The sequence below is a fragment of the Strix aluco genome, chromosome 22 (genome assembly GCF_031877795.1).
Source record: "Strix aluco isolate bStrAlu1 chromosome 22, bStrAlu1.hap1, whole genome shotgun sequence".
Classification (NCBI taxonomy): domain Eukaryota; kingdom Metazoa; phylum Chordata; class Aves; order Strigiformes; family Strigidae; genus Strix; species Strix aluco.
The window spans coordinates 4,870,366-4,890,710 of record NC_133952.1 but is presented as its reverse complement, the minus strand read 5'-3'; the positions used below and the strand labels follow the sequence as shown (position 1 = coordinate 4,890,710).

General features: G+C 43.8%; 1 protein-coding gene across 3 annotated transcripts in view; it reads right to left on the bottom strand.

The window, feature by feature from the left end:
- Positions 1-2,031: 2,031 nt before the first annotated feature.
- Positions 2,032-20,345, bottom strand: part of SPSB1 (splA/ryanodine receptor domain and SOCS box containing 1) — a 38,973-nt gene continuing 20,659 nt past the window's right edge. For all 3 annotated transcript variants that reach the window (XM_074848212.1, XM_074848211.1, XM_074848213.1), the window contains 2 exons: positions 8,119-8,947; positions 2,032-4,147 (listed from right to left, as the gene is read on the bottom strand). In XM_074848212.1, the coding sequence (XP_074704313.1) occupies positions 4,020-4,147; positions 8,119-8,812 (822 nt within the window). In that variant the 5' untranslated portion in view covers positions 8,813-8,947 and the 3' untranslated portion in view covers positions 2,032-4,019. The remainder of the gene's footprint in view (positions 4,148-8,118; positions 8,948-20,345) is intronic.

Below are 20,345 nucleotides of genomic sequence, written 5' to 3'. Positions count from 1 at the left end.
CACTTCTGCATCACCAGCAATGCAACAGTAGGCAAACTATCAAGGGCAGAAGCCTCCTGTAAAATGTAGGAAGTTCCACATGCATAAACATGATTAGTCAGCAACAGCAGGAAGATGAGATGCTGGCCAGGATAACAAGGGTTGGTTTTCAATGAGGTCCCGATACAAATAGGACTTGCAGTTTTTAATGCTACTCAGAGAGGAGTAGGTCTGCTTGCCACATGCCAGTGCTTGAACACAGGCAATAGCAGGGGAAGCAGCGAGCCACTGATTCATTAGGACTTGCTAATCTGTGATATCATTTGTTGATTCCACTAGGTCCAATCCTCATCTCATGACTTCCTCCACTGTTGCCATGGCTCTGTACATAAACACTGCAGAGTCCCAGCCCTGAGCAGGTCATTTGTTTCAAATATTCCATGCAGCTGGAACACAAGCCTGTTTGGGTGTCTGGAGCTGAGCATGAACTAATTTCTCAGTCCTCTGCACGCGCCCCACCTTATGCACCCTCCCCAGCCTGCTGCTCTCCCCAAACCCCTCCAGCTACACTTCCAGCAACACAGAGGCAGCTTTCTGCTGAAAGGTAAGGGGAAGCTGCCCTTGTTCCCGCACAGGCAGAAAATAAGTGTTTCACTGAAGTCCCTCAGCACCTGCAGCAAAACAAGAGATGATTCTTGAATATGCTGATATTTAGCATTAGGATCTACAAACAGTTGTGTTCCACATGTGTGAAAACACAAGATTAAGACAACCAAAATTCAAAAGTTCTTGCCCTGACTGGAGACAAAAAAAAACAAGAAACCACTTGCCTTTTTTTTTTTAAGCTCTCCTCACCCAGTACCCTTATAAGGCAGTACATAAGCATACCTCTGAGCTTTAGTTGAGCCTCACACGTTGTACTGTTTGTGTGAACTGATTTAATCATTTGGTTTCCACACACAAGTTGGTAGCTGCAGGGAAGACAGAAAAGCGTGTGGACAGGAGGGTGAATTAAAGCCTTTGTCATAACTGACAGAAGTACCAAGTCATCTCACTTCCAGTCAGTTTTGAGGGTTTAACCTAACTGCTGCTACAATTCAAGAGCATCTGTATTGCACAGGTTGGAAGTGGAAGAGACTGACGGCACAACCAGCAAGCAAGCAGTTTGTACTCCACAAACACCATAACCCGTATTTCCTCACAGCCCAGGAATGAAGCCTCTTGTGCAAACAGATCTTAAAATATATGAAAACACAGCAGCTTACAGCAGTGGGTAGGGAATGACTGAAAACTAATACCAAGTGACTTGAGCTAAATCAAGTTCATGACCTGAAGAGGTTACCCTGAACACATTGATTGAAATCAGTCTATTTTCAAGCACACAGCATACAAGAATAGCTCTCCCAACACTCTGCTTAGCCTGCCACAGCACCTTCTGTAATTAACTGTGCTGGTCTACTGGCTAGGGATCCCTTTAGCCCTCACCATCTTATTTTGCTTTCTTCTAGCCACCATCTCCTTTTCTTAAAAAAGTCAGGTATCAACATAAAGTAGTAGATTAGGGATTTGTTTTCATATGAGCTTCTTTTCTGGAAGAAAAAGTTGTTTGCTGTAATCTAGGAGTGAAGTTTGCAAGCCTGAACAAGCATCAAGTCTGGCAAGATAATCAGAGCCCTGTCTATTGAATATATTTGAAGGAAAAGAGAGTATGGCGTAATAAATCAGTTGTAAACCAAGTTAAAGTAGCAAGCCAAGGCTGTTGTCTCAAAGATTTTATTCAACTCCATCTGGAGTAGCCTTTTTTAGGCACTAATGGCAGCTGTACAAAATCTCAGGTTACCACACCCTACCACCCCATACCAACAGCTGCAGCTTGCCCTCCACCTGTACACACCTTTTAGATTCCAGCTTTAAATTGTTATTCTTCCAAGCAGAGACAAGGCCACAACAGCCCTTGTTTGGGTTGGCTTCTTGGGAATAAGATCACCATTCATGTAGTAACCAGATATAAAGAACTCTGATCACTTCATGCAAATAAAAATCAGCATCAAGTAATATTTAATAAAGTTTATTAGGTTACTGAGTATTATCTACAGTCATAAAATAGAAAGTCAGAATTTAAAACTGTACAAAGCCATGTACTGGTGAAGTGAGAAGAGATGGAAACAAGGGAGGACAAAGAGCATTAGAAGTAGGGAGAACACAGCTGCTTCCCTGGAGTTCTGGAAGACACTGGTTCAAGTTGAAGGCAACCAAGTAGGGCTCCATACACACTGAGTTTTCTTGTGTCACGCCCTGTAACAGAAACTAGTACAAACCCCTACATTAAAAAAAATCATATAATATTAGATTAAAAAGGGGCACATCACACCCCACCCAGTCTTGGCACCAATTCTGTGCTTTAAAAAATATACTATGCAAGTAGTTTATTTTAAAAAAGGTACCCTACAGCAGCTGTTTAAAACATGTTCTTATACATACACCACAAATATATATATTAACATTTTCAACAACTAAACTCATTTGTACCTACACAGAACCAAAGGGATAACTCAAGAGCAAAAAAACCAACCACACAAACATTTTTCAAGACAAAGAAATGTGCAAAATAACCCCAGAAAGGCAGCATAGTAACCTGTGGAGAGGTCAAGAGAGCAGCTCCTGCTAGTAAAAAGAGTGTCATCCTCTTTACTTGGCTACGGAGGTGAAAATCTATTTGGGATGTGCTGATTTGCCTGAATTGCTTGTCCTGTTTATTGCAGTTCTCTCCTGTCCCCCACCCCCAATTCTGAGGAGGTTCAGTTTCTTCTTCCTGTGCCTGAAGATCACCCCACTGGCCTCTGTTAAAGTCTCACAAGTTACATTCTGCAGCAATCACCTTCTGGATTTCTCATCTGCTGATGGTACCACCTTCTCTGGGACAACTTGTCACCCCCAAATAAGAAACTGAGAGAACCATTCTTGCTGCATAGTTAAGTGGAGATTATGCTGATGGTCTATGACAGAACAATGCCTCGTTTGGATGACTTTAAGCAGTTTATCTAAGAGAATTCCCTGGTAGAGCCATTAAAGAAACACATTAGTATGTGTCTCTAAAGCCTTAACATGGAACAGGTGACACAGAAAGCAGACCCAAGACGGCAGGACCTATAGCTGTGTGACAAATCTCAGCTCATACAGCCTGTCTCACACTACTGCAGGAGAAGTTTGTCCCTTCCCTGTCCCCACATCACCAAGGAACCCCTGATCCTGGACTAAAACCTGCAGTTCTAAGTCAGGAAGAAGAGGGCAGGTGAAGACACAGTATGACTGCTCAATCAACTGAGTCAAACCCATAAGAAGAGGCAGAACAGAGGATGGAGCAGGAGAACTGAGAAAGCAATGGTGATAAACAAGAAAGGAATCACTATCTATGAAATAACATTAGAACATGGTGAGGAGTCCTGGCAGAGCTAGACATCACCAACAAACACCTCCTCCAAATTAAAAAGTGTCCTGGTGGAATGGTTCTTGGTTTTGGTGTTTCAGGGCTTGGGGGTGTAATATTTTTTTTTGGTTTTTAAGAACTCAGCAATTAATTCTTCTTGGTATTCCAGACTCTTCACAACTCTGCTGGCCACCCTATGCCTTTCTGTTCTTAGGACCTGGTCTTAAGATTTCCACTCCTAATGCCTTCCCTTCCCCCAAATTATGTTTTTCCCTGTAGCTGGTACAGAAAAATCATTCACTCCTAGGCTCTACAACCCAAAGGATGCAGTACAGCCTTTTATCAGGAGAAGCAGGGAAGCACAAAACTTCTGTAAATGTTCCTTTTGTAAGTGTGCTGGGGAAGTGACTTCCAAAGAACTAAACACTCAGTTGTGAAACAGGGATTACTTGAAAGCTTGCCAACAAGGGCACACGGAGACTTCAGCAATGGCAGGAATACTTTGGCCATGGAGTTCCAACAGTAGTGATGACACAAGGGTGGAGAACCCATTGCTCAGTGGGTCAGCTTCAACATTTTGCCTTGGTTCCAAGTCTGTCCTTGAACATGAAGGTCATTGGTAGAGCAGGTAACTCTTGAGGGAAGCTGGCAGTGGCAGCGTAGGGATCTCATTCAGTCTTTCCTTGCCCAGCGCAAGCCTCACAGCTCGCCGACATAAGTCCATCAAAGGCAGTGGTTCAGCTGGGAAAAGAGACCCAAGACATTAACATTACAACCCACAAGTTACACGTTCATTTTGCTAGTTCTAAAAATCCCCCAGAAAAGACTGAGCAAGAAGAGTGAATGCCTGGCATGTTAGCAGGACCCAAGCCATTCAGCATTCACCTATCAGCAACCTCAGCTCATCAAATACGCTGCCTGAGCATGATGTTTCTGTAGAAATTAAGTCATACACACGTGTGAATAAAAAAATAATACTAGAATACCCTAATGGAAATTCCCCCTCTGCAATCCCATTCATTCATGTCAGAACACATCTTCTAGCTTATGCTTCTTACTGCAGCATCCAAAAACCTTTGTAAGGGACTCACTGAACTAAAAGACTGCAGCAAACAGTCTGACAGCATCAGGTGCTATAGGTACCCAGAAAGCACCATGATTTGTCTCTCATATAGTAGGATAACAGCTGTCAACCCCTTCATTTGTACTACATACTTCCCATGAAAAACAAAGCCATCTGTCAAAGCTTCATGTCACTACCTGTATTGTGACATTTTCTATTAGAGGATTCCCTCCCATGTCAAACCTGGGAAAGATACAAGCCTTTGGCTATCTTTTTTTGCATCCTGTACTTATAAACACTGAACAAGATAATACTAGTTTTTCAGGAATGGCATATGGGGCCTTTTGATGCTGAAGAGTCATTCACAACATACAGAGGACTAAGGTCAAAGCCAGAGTTAACACATCACAGCTGCGCAGAAGGAAGATACAGATTACTTTCTCACCACTTCTGTTGCTCTATCTGTCAGAGCTCACCTTTACACAGTGTGCTGCTCAAGCCTAAGGGGTTTCTCTTTCCCTAAGAGAGGCTAACACAAAGACATCCCAAATTAAGCAGATAACTGGACCTCGTTCTAATAGCCTGCGGGCTCAGCATGCACCATTAGAAAGCTTCCTTTACAGCCATCTTGGGCTGAACAGACACCTAAAAACATCTACAGGAATGGAAAAGTTTGGCTGAGAAGCTGCAGTTTTCAGGAACCTTGGTAGATGCCAACCATTCTAGCTTCCACTACTACAAATCAAATTAATCTGACTTCATACAGCTGTTTTGAACAGCTGAGAGACAGGGAAAGCTTAGTTTTTCTGAGCATGGTCATGTTAACAGCATTTTTAACCAGAATTCATTCCATCAATAAGGTGGATACAAGTCCTTTCCCTTCCAGGTTCGAAGATAACAGCTAACAGTGAAAAACTCAAACAGAAGAGTGTTGTCAGTAGTCTCTGATCAGGCCACTCCTGATTTTACTTTGGAAAAAGTAAACAGTTGATACCACTCCATGTAGAAACCACATCCAATGAAAAGTGGAGAAAGCTAATTTTTGTCTAATTTTTGGCAAAAAGTCTGAGAAGGAGGTTTGTTAGTTGAGGAGAGGTTTGGTAACAAAGTCAGGAAACGCATGCTGGAATTGGTCTGTCTCCTCCTCAAGTTAGCAGCCAGAGCTGAACTAATGCCCTATTTCTCCCCTCTCCCTCCCTGCTATGGATCACAAGCTGTTACCTGCTCCAGGAGAAGCTGCAGTGAAATGTTTTTTCCCAGTGCTTTAAGCATTAATCATTCCTGAGCAATCATACCTCTATATGCACACCTCTTTTGCACTGATGGGTGGAGAGCAAACAGATCTGTCAGGGCAATGCTGTTGCTTCCCAAACCCCACCATTTGTGACAGATGTTCTGTGCCACAAGTGAAAACATGGCTGCACTCAGCCCAAGGTACTGCTGATCTCGTCTGCTCATGACCTGTTTCAGGATCTGTGGAGCAGTTTGCTAACAACTGGCTACGTGAGAAAGGGCATAGCACCGAGGAACTGCTGACAACGGCGACGTGATGGGAAAATACCGAAAAGTATCAAAGAAGAACAAAGAACAGAAGCAAGACTATGTACAAGGCCTTGCAGAAATCATAAGGGGAGGGATTGGTATTTAACCTTAGCAACCAATGTATCTAACCTTAGCAACCTATAAGGAGCTCGCTTTTGCAATATGTATGAACTGATTATTGTAGATATAAAAGGAGTGTGAGTACTAATAAAGTTGAGCCTTTGTGCATTAAATGATGGCTGGGCTCCCACTGCGTTCTTTCAACAAGGATCCATGTTGCCTCTTTTGCTGAGACAGGTCTCAGCTCTGCCTGCAGTACTGCCAGAGAAGCCTATTACTGGCAGTGCTGCTTTGGCACTTCCCAATATAGCTCATTCTTAAACCACTGGAGTACAAATATGCTGTATTCAAAGTCTGTCCCAATTCCTCCTGCTCCTACAGAGATAGCTGGGACAAAGGCATTGTCTAGCCAGCATCCCAGAGGACAAGGGGCCCTGACCTTCGAAGCCTATAGACATTAACGTAACAAATACATTCCAGTTTAATGGCCTTAAAAGGAGAGGATCTTCTTCCCACAGAGATTGAGAACAAGAACTTTGTCCTTATCTAGTTTGCACTGATAATCCAGTCTGACCAGAGACCTCAGGACCAAAAGAGAAAGCACACATGTATCTGACCTCCTTCCATTCACAAGCACTACAATCACTGGACAGTGTTGCTATTGAATGCTCAGAAGTGGTTAGAGCCAGACACCTTCTTTCTATCTGTGCCAAAACAGCGTCCCGTCATTCCTGGCCTTGTGCCCACAATTCACTCCTATGCTGAGAGCACATTACAACCAAATCCAGTACTGGAGGTGGCCGTTTCCTTGCTAAGCACAGTTCTGTGCCAACAACTTCACAGACTTGCTGGCTTTGAGGGGAGCTGCAGATTTTGGCTTTGACCCTTCAGAAAAACCTGGTTACTGGAGCTGCTGCCATTCTGTAAACTGTTGTGGCAAAATGAGCTAGGTTTCTTTTTTTTGGTGAGAAAGTGCTCTGCCAAGAACTCTCTATTTGGTCTTGTTGAGTTGAAGTTTATTTCTCAAAGCACTTGTAGATTTTTCTCTTATCCCTTTGCAAGGCTTTCCTGGTTATTCTGACAGCTCAGTTTTTCTGGTGCCCAGTCTCAGCTTTGTCGTACCTCATGTCACCATTGCCAGGGGTTTGCCATTGCTGGCCCAGCATTAGAACATGTTCAAAGCACAAATAAAAGAGCCCAGTACGCTACAGCATTTGGGCAGACACTGTTCTGGAATGCGAGGGAAACACTACTCTTTTTGTATCAATACTGCCAAATTTATTTCACTAACAACATAAATCCAGATTTTAATCCACTTCCTTCACCTCTCTCCTCCACCCTACCCAGAGGACTGAATCACAGTCTGGTCCCATAGGAACTTCTTCTGACTATGAGAGATAACAGACACATTTGGACAGCCAAATTCATTACTGAGCTTAACTAGAGATTGATGACCCTATTAGTAAAAGGCCTGGCATGCAAGTTGGGCTGGCTATAGTGTCCAGCCCCACACTAGAAATGAGCACACCCTGCCCTGAAAGAAGCAGAGAAGTGAGCTACTTGTTTGAAAGATGAGACATTCCCATTTCCTTAATATAGGGACAGATCTTCCCACTCTTGCCCGCAACGGATTTTAAATGTCCCTTCAGTAGCCATTTAAGGAAGGTGATTGTCCCTCAGAGACTGTTTCCTGTAAAGAGACAACAGGATTACATTGCCAATAATGCAACTGTCAGGACATTCCTGCAGATACCTTGGTAGCAATATAGAAAGGTTTGTCATCTCTAGACAGACAACTGGCATCACCTTCTCCCACCATGCTACCACCCCAAACCCTGCTTGCTCCCTGCAGTGCTTTGGTAACAGTACTTGTGTACGGCCAAGCCTGATGAAATAGCCATTAAGGATTCAGAGCTGTATCCAGCAATCCTAGTGCTGACATGAAATCCTCAGCTCTCTAGAAAAATAAAAGCCCTCCCCAGCAAGCCTGCACTTCACTAGCACACAGATCTGTGTTGCTAGAACAAATAGAGGGAGTTATACTCACGGTCAAGTCCGTTCAAGTAGCGCATCCGTATTTCACAGTGTCCCCACACTGCACTCACCACTGGATATAGCTTTTTGCCTTTGAGTCCCCGAAAGGCAACACCCATGTATTGCCCATCTACAATGAAGCTCAGTGTCCCATCATCCATGTCCAGAACCACCAGGAAGGAGTCCGGCACAATGAAAGTTTCATCTGGTTCTAAGAAGGCAGGATAGGTTTTACTTGGCTGGTTCTTGCCATCATGGTACAGTCTGTTGCGCCCAAGGTCCCACCCCCAAGATTCATGGTTATTTCCTACAAGCGTCGTGTACCCTACTGAATGCAAAGGGGCATCTGCCGTTGCCACCCCGACCACGGCATGCGTGCCTCGCTGCCTCATGGCCCACGTGATCTGCCACACATGCAGTCCTCGTGTATATCCCACTTTGCCTCTGATGGCATCTGTACTCTGAGCCACCGGATGCCGGTGAAATATGAGTTTGTCATCCTCTTTCACAAATACATTCAGTGAGCGATCGTCATTGTTCCATGAATGCAATAACTGGACTTCATATGATACCGGAGGCATGTCCAGTAGCAAGTCCAGACGTGTGGGTTTGCTGTAGTCGAGTCCTTGGAGTTCCTGTTTCAAGGGCCTGTATACAGGATCCCTCATATCCACAGTCTTTATCCCACCTGTGACCTTCTGACCCATTGTGTGTTCCGATTTTGCCTATTTATAGGCTCCCAAGGCAAGCTCATCGATTCACCTGGCCGCTCCTGCTGTCATTCAGCCCTCCAGAAAAGGTTGCTAGGAGACCTTGTCAAGATGTGCACCAGTCAGTATTGCCTAATGGAGAGAAAGGAAAATGAGAGAAGTTAAGCATTAGCATACACAGCCTTGTATGCAACTTTTACAGAGCACAGTTTTAATGTGTTTATCCTGACAGCTTGTCCTTCCTTTCCACCAGCAAGGAAGGGTAATGCATGCTACTTATGCAGTACACCCTGCATAGCACATAAATCAAATAAATGGGTACTAAGCTTCTAATGCCCCCTTCAGAAAGGCACTTGAATTTCTGCTCCTTTTTTTAAAGAAGGTATTCAGCCACCAGAGCTCACCTTCTCTTTATAGTGAATGCACTGCTCCTTATCACTGCCTCACTAAGCCTTAAGAGAGCACATATGTATTCAGGCTGCCTCCAGCAAACCTTGCTTTTACATCACAATCACCTATATGTTGTCCAGGCTGGAAAATTTGAAAAAAGAGTTAATTCAGTGCAGAAGACTCAGAACCCAGTATTGCTTGAGACTTAAATTTTTCCTGATTGTCTTCAGTTGGTAGGATGACTGAAAAGAGTGCCTTGAATAAGCATAGTTTGCCTTGTTTCCCAGCCCTAGTTCATACCACAAGGTCAGGCTGAGCAAGACATCCCAGTGAAGGCCCAGGCTGCTCACTGGTGTTCACCGCTCCAGCTCCTTCCAACCTCCATAGAGAGTTTCTCCTGCCAAAGCCATCTCTGGAGCTATCCACAATGGAGCCAAAACACACAAGGCATTTCATGCTCAGAAAAAATCCTAATAGCTTCTTCAGTTTCTCAAACACCTGTGTTTACACATTAAATAAGTACCATCCACAACATCCAAACAAATCCTGAATTATGTAAGCCAGCAAGTCAACAGCTGAAAATAAGTAACAGCAAAACCAATTAAGGGATGGCAGAGTCACTGGATGCCAGTACACCTCCCTCCCCCAACACATTGTTTGTAACACTACAGGTCTTTGGACCCTGCAGTAACATGCTATAGCTGAGTAGTAGTGAGGAATTGGTTTACATGAATAACTGCTCTGCAAAGCTTTAGCCTGAGCTGTCCCTAGCAGGGACAAGTGGCATTACTGAATAAACTTCTCCCTCTGCTGCTCTAGAGAGGTTGGAACTAGCCTTCAGAATGCAAAACATTCCTAAGTATGTTCCACTATAGGGAAAGGAAAGCAGGCTACATTTTGGAAGTGATATATTTGTGTTCTAGCTCAGGAAAAGGATCACAGACTGGCCAGTGAAACAGGCACTATAAACAGGCCTAGTACCTGCAATGTTTTTCTAGGGTCCAAAACAGCTTATTGATGTAACACACTAGATGAGCACTTTGTGTTCACCTAAGCTGGTACTCCAGTGCTTCCTTTGCAGTGCTCCCAGGTCTGACAGACATTAACTGAAGACAACTAAATTCCAGCCTTCATTTTTTGGCTGACAGTTGTAAGTGAAAGTTCTTGGGGAACCTCTAGGATGTAAGCATCCCCTAGAGTAAAGGCTACATATGCAAAGAAACACACAAGTATTGCCTGTTGTTATCCAGCCATAAATAATTTTCTTCCCTCAGCACAAACAGTTCCGAAAAAGAATAAAGCATTGACCACAAAACATGTCCCCATAGCAGTCAAACAAGGTAGGAACCAGGCAATAAAAATGAAAGCTTGTCCATCTGGAGAGTTACAAACCTTCCACGGGTCAGCTGGCAAAGCAGCCAGCAGCCACTGATACAAGTTTGAGGAGATAATTCTCTTCAACCCCACTAAAGCTTTACTAAGTACCTTGGAGGCCTGACTGCAAGTCCAAAACAGCAGACAAAACCTGCTGGGTTCCACCTCAGGGGACACCCATTCCAGCAGCTACTAGTACTGTGGGCCCCACTGAATTATTACAGTTAAGAGAGCAGATAAATCTGCTGTATGGTTTCTCAAACAAGCAGCTTCAGTTGGGGCAGCTTCTCTTCTCCAAGAGGAAAAAATCCCCAGCTTCAGACACAGAGTCCAGAGGGAGGAGCAAGATTCTTCTCACAGTTTAGTAATGTTCCTTCCAAATTTCAGAGAAGCCTCTAAAAAGTTTAAGCCAGCTTGGCTAGAGATACTAGCTCACTTCGCATACCTCTCCTCCAGCACTGCATCCATCGAAGTGTCTCTGCTCTCACTCAGCAACACAAACAACCCTCTGTAAGACAGCTGCCAAACTGGGGGCAGCTATTAGAAGTGGGAGGGGAGCAAACTAGCTTTCTAAGAAAAAAAGTGTTATTTTAACATTTCCTGAAGTGAGGCAATCATGCAGGGCTCCTGCCAGCTACAGTCACAACACTTACTCACAACCAAGGACCTCATCTGGCATAGAAAATAGAGCATGAATCAGATCTGGTTTAAAAATAAGGTTACTGGACATAAGCAGCAAGGCTTCAGCTAGAAGGTGACCAGGAAGGCTCATGTATACTCTGGGTTAGGGATCAATTCATCAGCTTTCCTGCACGTTTTTACTACTAGTCCAGGGTATGCCATTGGAACAGTGAGCTCAAATCTTGTAGTTCTTAAGTAAAAAGAGACAAGACTACTTTTCCTTTCCTTCCCTCTTTTTTTCTTTTTCAAGTATGGAGAGGAAAAAGCTTGAGGTTCTTTAAAAGTCACATCCCAAAGCACATTGCAGTGGCTATACTGCTGCCTAGTAAAGCGACCTGTTAGGAGACCTCAGGCATACAGCACTGACAGACAGAAGATGCTTCATTAAATAACTGCCATTTAAATAAGGTCCAACCACATTATCAGCTGGTAAGATAACAGAGATCCTGAAAGTTAAATAAGTACCATCCACAACATGAAAACAAGTCCCGTATTATGTAAGCCAGCTGGTCAACAGCCAAAAATAAGCAAGTAACAGCAAAACCAATTGAGGGATGGCCCAGTCACTGGATGTCAGTGCATCACCCTCCCCAATACGTTATTTAGTTGTTCTGCCCCACAGCTCGGGTGCTTGGACCCAAGTGTTTCCATGATACAGAGGCACTCCCAGCCTCTACGGACACAGGCTCCCTTGCTCTGTAAGCCTAAGGAACAGCAATATCTCAAACCAAGGGATCCCAGGAACAAGCCAATACAGACATAAGCTGAGCTGCTGGTGTACAAGTTCAAGTACACTGTTGTAACTGTCTCCCAGATACTCTGTCACAACACCACAATGAACCCTACAAACCCAACTATTAAGTTGATCTACCTTTTCAACTCAGGACATGTATTGCATGCAGTTATTCAAGGGTTTAACATCAGTTCCTCCCAATCAGCCCACTGCCCCATCTTTAAGCCCTCATGCCTGTGTGTACTCAAATTCTCAGTTTCATACCTCAAAAGGTGACACCAACTCTGTTATGAAGAGATTTGCGAAGTCACTAACAGGTGTCTTCCCTGGGAAAGGCACATTAATGCTGACCAGAAGCAATAATTTTTAAAAAGTTTCAGCTGAAGTCATTTGCTCAGGCTGGGATAAAGACCATAATGCTGCTGAGACAGAACTGAATCATGTGGTGTTCGACAGAAAGTACCAGATGAACTACCTGGCATTCCCAAGGCCTGTGGCATATGGACAGAGGCTGTCAACAAAGCACTAGCTAAAGCACACTTGGAAGCCTACAGGCAAATTCAACTGTTGGAACTTTGATTAGGATAAAGGAACAAAACATTGGCAGAAGGAGGAGAGGCAGAGATTTCCTGCGAGCTGTACAATACATGCAAAAAGACTGCATAGGAAGCAAGAACCAAAACAACGCAGACTGCAGGAATATTGGTGCAGACTGCTTTGAAGCACAAAATGCTCAAGAGAATACAATTATCTGCTCTTCATTAGCAAAACAATGCCTTGTTCATTATGACTTTTTGCCTTTTGCCAACATAAGCTTCATCACATTTTTCTCAAGGCTGCTGCACCAGAAGGGGAATCACCACAGTGAAAGACAACAAGGACTTGTGAAGCACACAGGATAGGAGACCCTCTCACTGCCTGCTCCAAAGAGAAAGCAGCCTTTCCTGAGCACCGGCACCACTCATCACTTCCATCAGTTATGACTATCCAGGCAGACTATTATAACTAGATGAAGGACAGCAGCCAGAATAAAGAAGAGAAAGGGGAAGACTGAAAAAAAATTGGAACAAAGGGGTCGATTAGAGTGAGATCGGGCCAGATACTGAGCACCCTATGCCAAGATTTAAGTGCAACATGGCTCCTTATTAGGGCAAGCATGATTCCTGCTCAGAGCTGGCTCTGCTGTTCCTGGCAGTAGCCTGGTCTAGAACTGCAGAGCAGCACTTCACCCTAGTCAGGAAGCACAATTAAGCCCTCATTTTTTAAAAGGAAAAGCCTCTTCATGCACAAGACAATACAGGCACTTTCCCTCAGCAGGACAGATACAGAAAAGCTTACCCTCTTAAATTAATGGATTAATGCCCTGGGCAGCATGATATAAGACACAGCCAGCCATAAATGAAGAGATATGCTAGGGAATTAGCTACTTCAAAACCTTTGAACTGTTACAGGTTTAAGTACAAATATAAGCACTGAAAGTGCTTTTATCTATCACATCAATAGCTCAGGCTTGCTGCAATTCTGCTCTGCTTTATAAACATAAGCTTATCCCCATGACACTGTTCTGCTCCCATGCTATTTTCTGTTTTATTGAAACCTTCTAGGCTTAAAAGCTTTGGAATGAAATTACAAGAGTGTCTCAGAGAAACTTTCACTGCTATTTTCAGTGAGAATTAGATCTCCCTTCAGTTTAGCTGTTCAGAACAAGTAGGCAATTTGCCACACTAGAAAGATATGCCAGGTTTCAAAACAACTGCTTACTGCAAATAGATCAAGTCAGGAGACAGCAAAGACATTTCAATGGAAGATGTCAAAAACCCTGCTGCCAAATGGGAAGAACACAGCTCTGCAAAGAAGAGAATCTATATGGTAGAACAGAGTTGGTGTCCAACTTCTGTTTAGGCATTGACATGAACGAGGCTAAATAACTGCCTACCACAGACCTCTCCAGCTGAGGCAGTCATCTTGATTTACTTCATTAAAATGCTGTGTAGCACAGAGCAGGGCCATGCTCTGTGCCCATGGCCACATTTAGCCCCTCCAGCTGGCGGTGAACCTCATAAAATGCAGCCAAGGACTCAGCTAGGCAGATGTCACCCAGGTAGCAGTCTTAACTATCCACAGCAGAATATTTAGTCCCCCAGTATGAATCAACTAAATCTTGATTTCAGTTACTTACTTCCCTAGTGTCCCCCAAAACCTAGAGGAACCCCTTGCAAACATGAGGCTAAACAATGCCCTTAAACAATTCACACAGCTTGATTAAAAAAAGTCATCCACACTCAAAACAAGGCTCCTTGTTGCTCCCAATTCACCTCATTCCTGGCTATGCTGGCACTCAAACCCATTCACCTCATCTGAACACACACTCCAAGCTATCAATACAGTGATCTTAAGCCAAAGAATACTCACCCAAAATGCCCTCATTGTTTTATCTGAAGCCAAAAAAAGTTGTTCCCATGTGAGTTTTATCACACAGTAGGAGGTTATTTCAGGTAGCTGCATCTCAGTGACATAGGAATTTTAACAAGCTGCTGTGCAGACTGTCATCAACTTGCACAGCGACAAGAGCCCTCAAAGTCCCAATCCAACATCTGCACACAAGGCAAAGTATTAGTACTAGCCATTCAGGAGTCACTGTCACTGCTGGTTCTATTAAATCAACCCAACTCCCGAGCTGCCAAACTGCTGTCAGAGGCTCAGTATAGCATTGGTTGTTCAGAACTGAAGAGCTCTAGAAGTATCTTCTCCAAAACAAGGGGAAGAAAAAAATAAGAAAACTTACTGGAAGATGTCTGCAGTTGTTTAAGCACCTCTGAGGCACTCAGCCACTAAAACCATCTGTGCCTTGAAGATCAATACTGGCAAGCCATTCTCCTTCAGTTACAGACTTTACCAGAGAGAAAGACCAGAAACAGTTCTAACAGGTACAAGAAGTTTGATAACTTTAGTTCAGAAAACCCATGGCTCCTCATAGGTCCTCCCTTGCTCTGCAGCTCAACACCTATAGGACACCTGTCTGGAACATCAATTACAAGAATACATGAAGGCTCTGAATTTCCTCAATTCTTGATCCAGTTTTACTTCAAATCTCTTTCTTCCAGTCAGTTTACTGTGGCTCTATTTCTCCCCTATTATATTTATTGAATCTACTTCTACAGATAAGAGGCTAGACCTTTAACATCTAGCATACTCTGGGTGCTCTACAATAAATCAGAGCCCTACCCTAAAGATCTCCAGCCTGGAACACACCTCAGGAGAAAGAAAGAAAATATATATTCTGCACATAGTCATTTACTTGCTTACAGCTTTGGAAAGCTGACCTAAAGGATCCCAGACAGTACTAATAAATGAGACTAAAAAAACCACTGTAGTTTCACTCAGGTTTCCATGATTTTACTAGAAAAACATTAAGTAAACTTGGTCCATTTTCTTTGGCTGAATGTTCATCCCACAAGCCAACAGACAAAGGAGCTACACTACTCCTAGTTTGCTGATTAACATGCTGGCAGCAGCTTACCTGGGATCACCTTTCACATCCTGCAGATATGTGCCCAACTAGTATGTCAGAAACTCCCCACAAAGACCCTTCACAGTGCTTTAACGTGATCTCTGGAAGCTCTTTCAACACCAGAGGTTTTCCCCTTCCTCCCTTGGTAGGGCCAAGAAGAACAGATCCCTTGATCACATAGACCTTCTGTAAAATGAAGCTAAAAGCCAAGATGGATCAGCAGTGCTATGAAACATCTTAACTGGAGTGGAGAGATAAGAACTCACATGCCTCAAATAGCATTTAAGCTTTAGCCCCAAAGAACCAAGACACTCCATTTTCCCTGATGTTAATTCAAAACCATACCACCTTACTTGCACTCTGTATTTCTGCCTACTGCAGGAACTGGTCACAGGAAGGCTGTGACGGCCCATCCAGCACCGATGCAATCACTTCACCAGCATTTTGGCTTTAGCACCCTTACCACCCACTAAATATTGATCAAACCTCAGGAAAAGAGTAAGCTCACCTATGCTGTTGAAGAAGTTTTCCAGTGCTGTGTTAGCAGAGACCAAGCAGCTACAGAACAGATGGCAGGACCAACTGCACGAACAACATGGTTAGAGCTAGTTTCGGAGTGTTGCAATTTTGCTTAGATCAGGGCTGGGCAGGCAACCCTCATTGCACAGCACTGGTTTTGGCTGCGCTGTCAGCCTCACTGCTATCTCTTGCTCTACACAGAGATGATTGCCACAGGGGCAACTTCCTCAGCCCCACCTACCAAAGAGCAGAAGCCGTTTGGCTCAGCGGGTTTAGCTGTTGGCAGGGCTGTGTGGCCTCCACAGAAAGTGAAACTGCAGTCGCTCTGAGATCACAAGAGATTGGGCAAGAATTAAGAAAGATGGCACGTGTCCCAGCAAACAGCAGAAATGAAAATCATCCAGCAGAGTAAGAGGCCCCTGACAAGTAACTGTGCTCAAGATATGCCAGGGATCAGGAGAACAAGACACTTGGTATTTGGCAATGCACGATTTACCTAGACTACAAAGTTAACAAGCCACCTTGCTAAGCAACCAGCCTCGTTCATCTGCTACATAGCACCAAGAGCTCTGCTCTTCTTTACATGAGGCATAAGCACGCCCACCCCGAGGTATACCAGAAAAAGCTTCTGTCCAGGGAAGCCAAGAATGCTGCTAGGACTTGTAACCACTAAGAATCTGCTTGTCTTCATGAACAGAGCACTCCAGTGTTTCTCTCCCTGGGATGATTCAGACAGTTTCTGCAGAAGTTTTGTAGCTATATTTGCAACGTTGAAAGGCAGCGTGATGAAGGCAGCATGCCCTCTTACGTCATGTATGGTGTCTGGTTCTCCAAAGCAAAGCTCTGAAGTTACTCAGAGCAGCACATCTGAGTAAAGTAAAACCTGAAGTAACAACCACCCATCCTCAACTAAGCTACTTACTAGAAACCAACTTAAGCAAGTTTCCACTGTCCACCTACCCAGTCAGTTCCTGTTAACTGCAGCGCTGCATAATCTAGCAGAAAATACTACCAAGAAACAGAAGAGAGGTTACTTCAAATTTGTCATGTATGGCAGCAACTCAGACAAAGGGAGTTCACAAGTTCCTGCCAGAGATCTTCTCTCCTATTAAATGCTAGTTACAAATCGCAATTTTGGTTGCAGAGAAACTAAGGTATTTCTTTGAATGAAACAAGTGGATTCGGGCTGGTTTTCCTCATGGAGGAAGTTTAGTGGATGTTTCAGAAAGGTCATTAGACTCTTCACAGCTCTGCTTAAGGTAGTTTCCAGGTACCTTATGAATGCCAGCTGCATGTTAACGACCAGACACAATGTTTCCTCAAGGCTCTTTAAAAAAGCTTCAGAGGCAGATTCCAGTCATTTGCCTGCTCTAGCAATGCCATCTTTGGTGGACATCAAGTCTTAATATGATCAAATATTTGGAGTTAAGTTCTCCTTTTCATTCAAACCCTGTACTTAAAGTGACAGACTCTTCCCTAATAAGCTTTCAGAACCACAGTGAAACATGTGTTCTTCCACAGCCTCTCCCACTTACGACTAACATGTACTCACAGGCACAGCACTAAGATCAGCATGCCATACTGACATAATGGCTCTGTCCACCAGCACAATCCATGACTTCTCATCCATCCCACATGCCCAAGCACACCTTGTAGTGTAGTGCAGAAAAGGATTGTTTCATAACAAGATGTTGAACTAGAGACTTTTGTTCCTTAAAGGACAAATGGTAGTAAGATATCTCATCAGGACCTCTGCTTCATTGCCTCCCTCGAGAAGCAGAGGAAGCCAGCTTGAGTGCTAGTAATCTGCATCCATAAAGGAGCCGGGATCAGCTTCTTAGACAACTCAGTCACTGCAAGCCATTATGTTCTTGGCATGAGGCACTGTTAGTCCATCTTCCTATAGTCAGTCTACTTCAACCAGTACTCTAAAGCAATTCTCTTGTACCTTTTCCAGAACTACCTTGAAGATGCATTGTCCTTGGTATTCTGAGGACAGCAGGATTAGAAAGCTATGTAGGTTAAACAGTTACTAGTGCTGGCTTCAGAACTCTGCATTACCAACAGCACAGCTTCTCCTTATCCTCTTGTCTGATGTGTCCATTTCCTTTCCAACCTTACTCACAGTCTGTGGTTTTTACAAAGCAAAAACCATGTTCAAGTTGGGACAATGAAACTCTGACTAGAAGTAGCTCATTTATAGGTAGTGTAACATACAGATGTTAAAAGGAGTCAAGCAATTTGCTCTGGTTTCCCAGCATGCTCTTTGTACAACAGAAATTTACTCTGAACACGTATCCCTGACATTGCAGAACACTGCCACACAAGCATACAAGTGCCAGTAGTGGAGAGTAAGCAGCATTATGTGGCATAAGAAGGGTTGCCAAGTTGACTGTGGGGCCTGAGAGAAGCCATGGTAAAGTATGCAAAGTGACTAGGAGCTGACTGAACAGTCCAGAAAGCCAACAACTAAGGCTTTTGCCCCATAAGGCAGGATGGAGCCCAGAATTTACCATCCCACATTGATCTGACAACTCTGCATCTTAGCTAAGCACTGAGAAACTTTGCCAGAGTCCCTTCCCATGTCCCACATCTGCAGCTGCAGCACTGACCTTCCTTACACCTCTCCCCTTTGCTCCTCTCTAACTTCCTGCTGGTCTAGAATATTTGTTTGTAGCAACTGGTGAAGTGCTATTTTCCAGAAGCAACTTTAAACTCTGTATTCTAGCAAGTATTGACAGGCAACTGTTACAAACAGAGAAGACTGACTTGATGAGCTTGTGTTCCAGATAGAATTCAGCATCTGAGTCATGCTTGGTGCCTCAAAACAGATTGTCACATGCTCAGTTGACAGTCAGCTCAGCTAGCAGCCTAACCATTTGCCTGTGGCTCTCAAGTTAGCAATACATACAAATGAATTGCAGACAACACTTGTTTTTAACGCAGAAGTGATGGACAGGCTACAGTGGGGACATACTGCTGATGAGATGTGTCACGTTCAGCTTTGAGCCATAGGTCTGCACTCCAGACAGATTCTTTTGGAGGAAATAGAAAATCAGCTGTGGTTTGGCAATTAGGTCTGAGCTCAGACAGCACCTGTACATGGTATTATAGGAACAGGAAGATCCATGCAGTTCCCTTCTTCCTGTGAGAAAGTATAGGGAGATGTGACAGCAAAGGCACAAAGCAATGCAGCCACTGCAGACAGTAAGCCTGGAGAAGAACTAGTTACGTTGTTGAAGTTACTATGCCCTTATGTACAGCCCTATTCCCACTCCAGGTGCTTTGCACGCTGTCATCAGCGCAGCCAGTCTGGAGTACAGGCTGTTTAGAGCTGATGCACTGGTTTGAGCAGCTTATGGGAGGCTATAGCACTTCAGCTACAACATGTTCCACCAGCATAGCAAGTTCCATGCATGCTTCAGCATGTGGATGCCCATTTAGAGAACACAGCAGCATCAGATCAAATGTCTTCCAGATATACTTCCTACACACCAGGTTCTCATTTACCCGTCACATTTAGCAAAGTCATACTTTTTTAGCTCCTGGTACCATTTCCAGGCTAGATCCATCAGACAAGTGATGTTTTCCCTCATTGCTTGTGTCAAGAAACCATCTTCTGGGGATGAAGTATGCTTGTACTGAAAGACTGTTTGATACAACAATGGAAGGCTGCTCCAGTGCAGTCCTTGCCCTAAGAAAAATGCGCTAGTGTCTTGGAAGAGCTTATTCCAAGGAGAAAAAACTAGGCTAGCATAGATATACCAACTGCACTGCAGACATCACCTGCAAAAGGCTCTGTGTTTTCACAGTTCTGATTTCTTCACAGGCACTCAAGAGATGACTATGACCTGCTTGCAGATTAAGTACTATGGGAAATAAGTCACACAGGTAGCAGGAAGAAAGGTCACATGCAACTTTTTATCACCCTTGTCCAGAGGTTCACCTTTCTTATACCTGTGTACCTGTCCAACCACTTACAATTGCTTTTTTCCTTATGTTATTGAGACCTTGAATGTAAACAGGCACTGCTTCCAGTGAAAGTCTCACATCCGTGAAAGGTTGAAATCTATGCTTGGCCAATTGCAATCACAGAACCCCCAGTTTTATAAAAAAGTTGCACTTGAAGGAGTAAATTGCAGGACTGAAGTACCAAGTACACTGTCTAACAGTACTTGTCTCACAACTTTCTTGTCCTTTAGCAGCCACACATGCTGCTTTTCTACTGCCACACATTCTTAAAATTAAAGAACAGCCCAGTTTTTAAAAATTCTTCTATAACCAAGGATTATACTGAGGCTTCTGTTCAGATACCATATAGT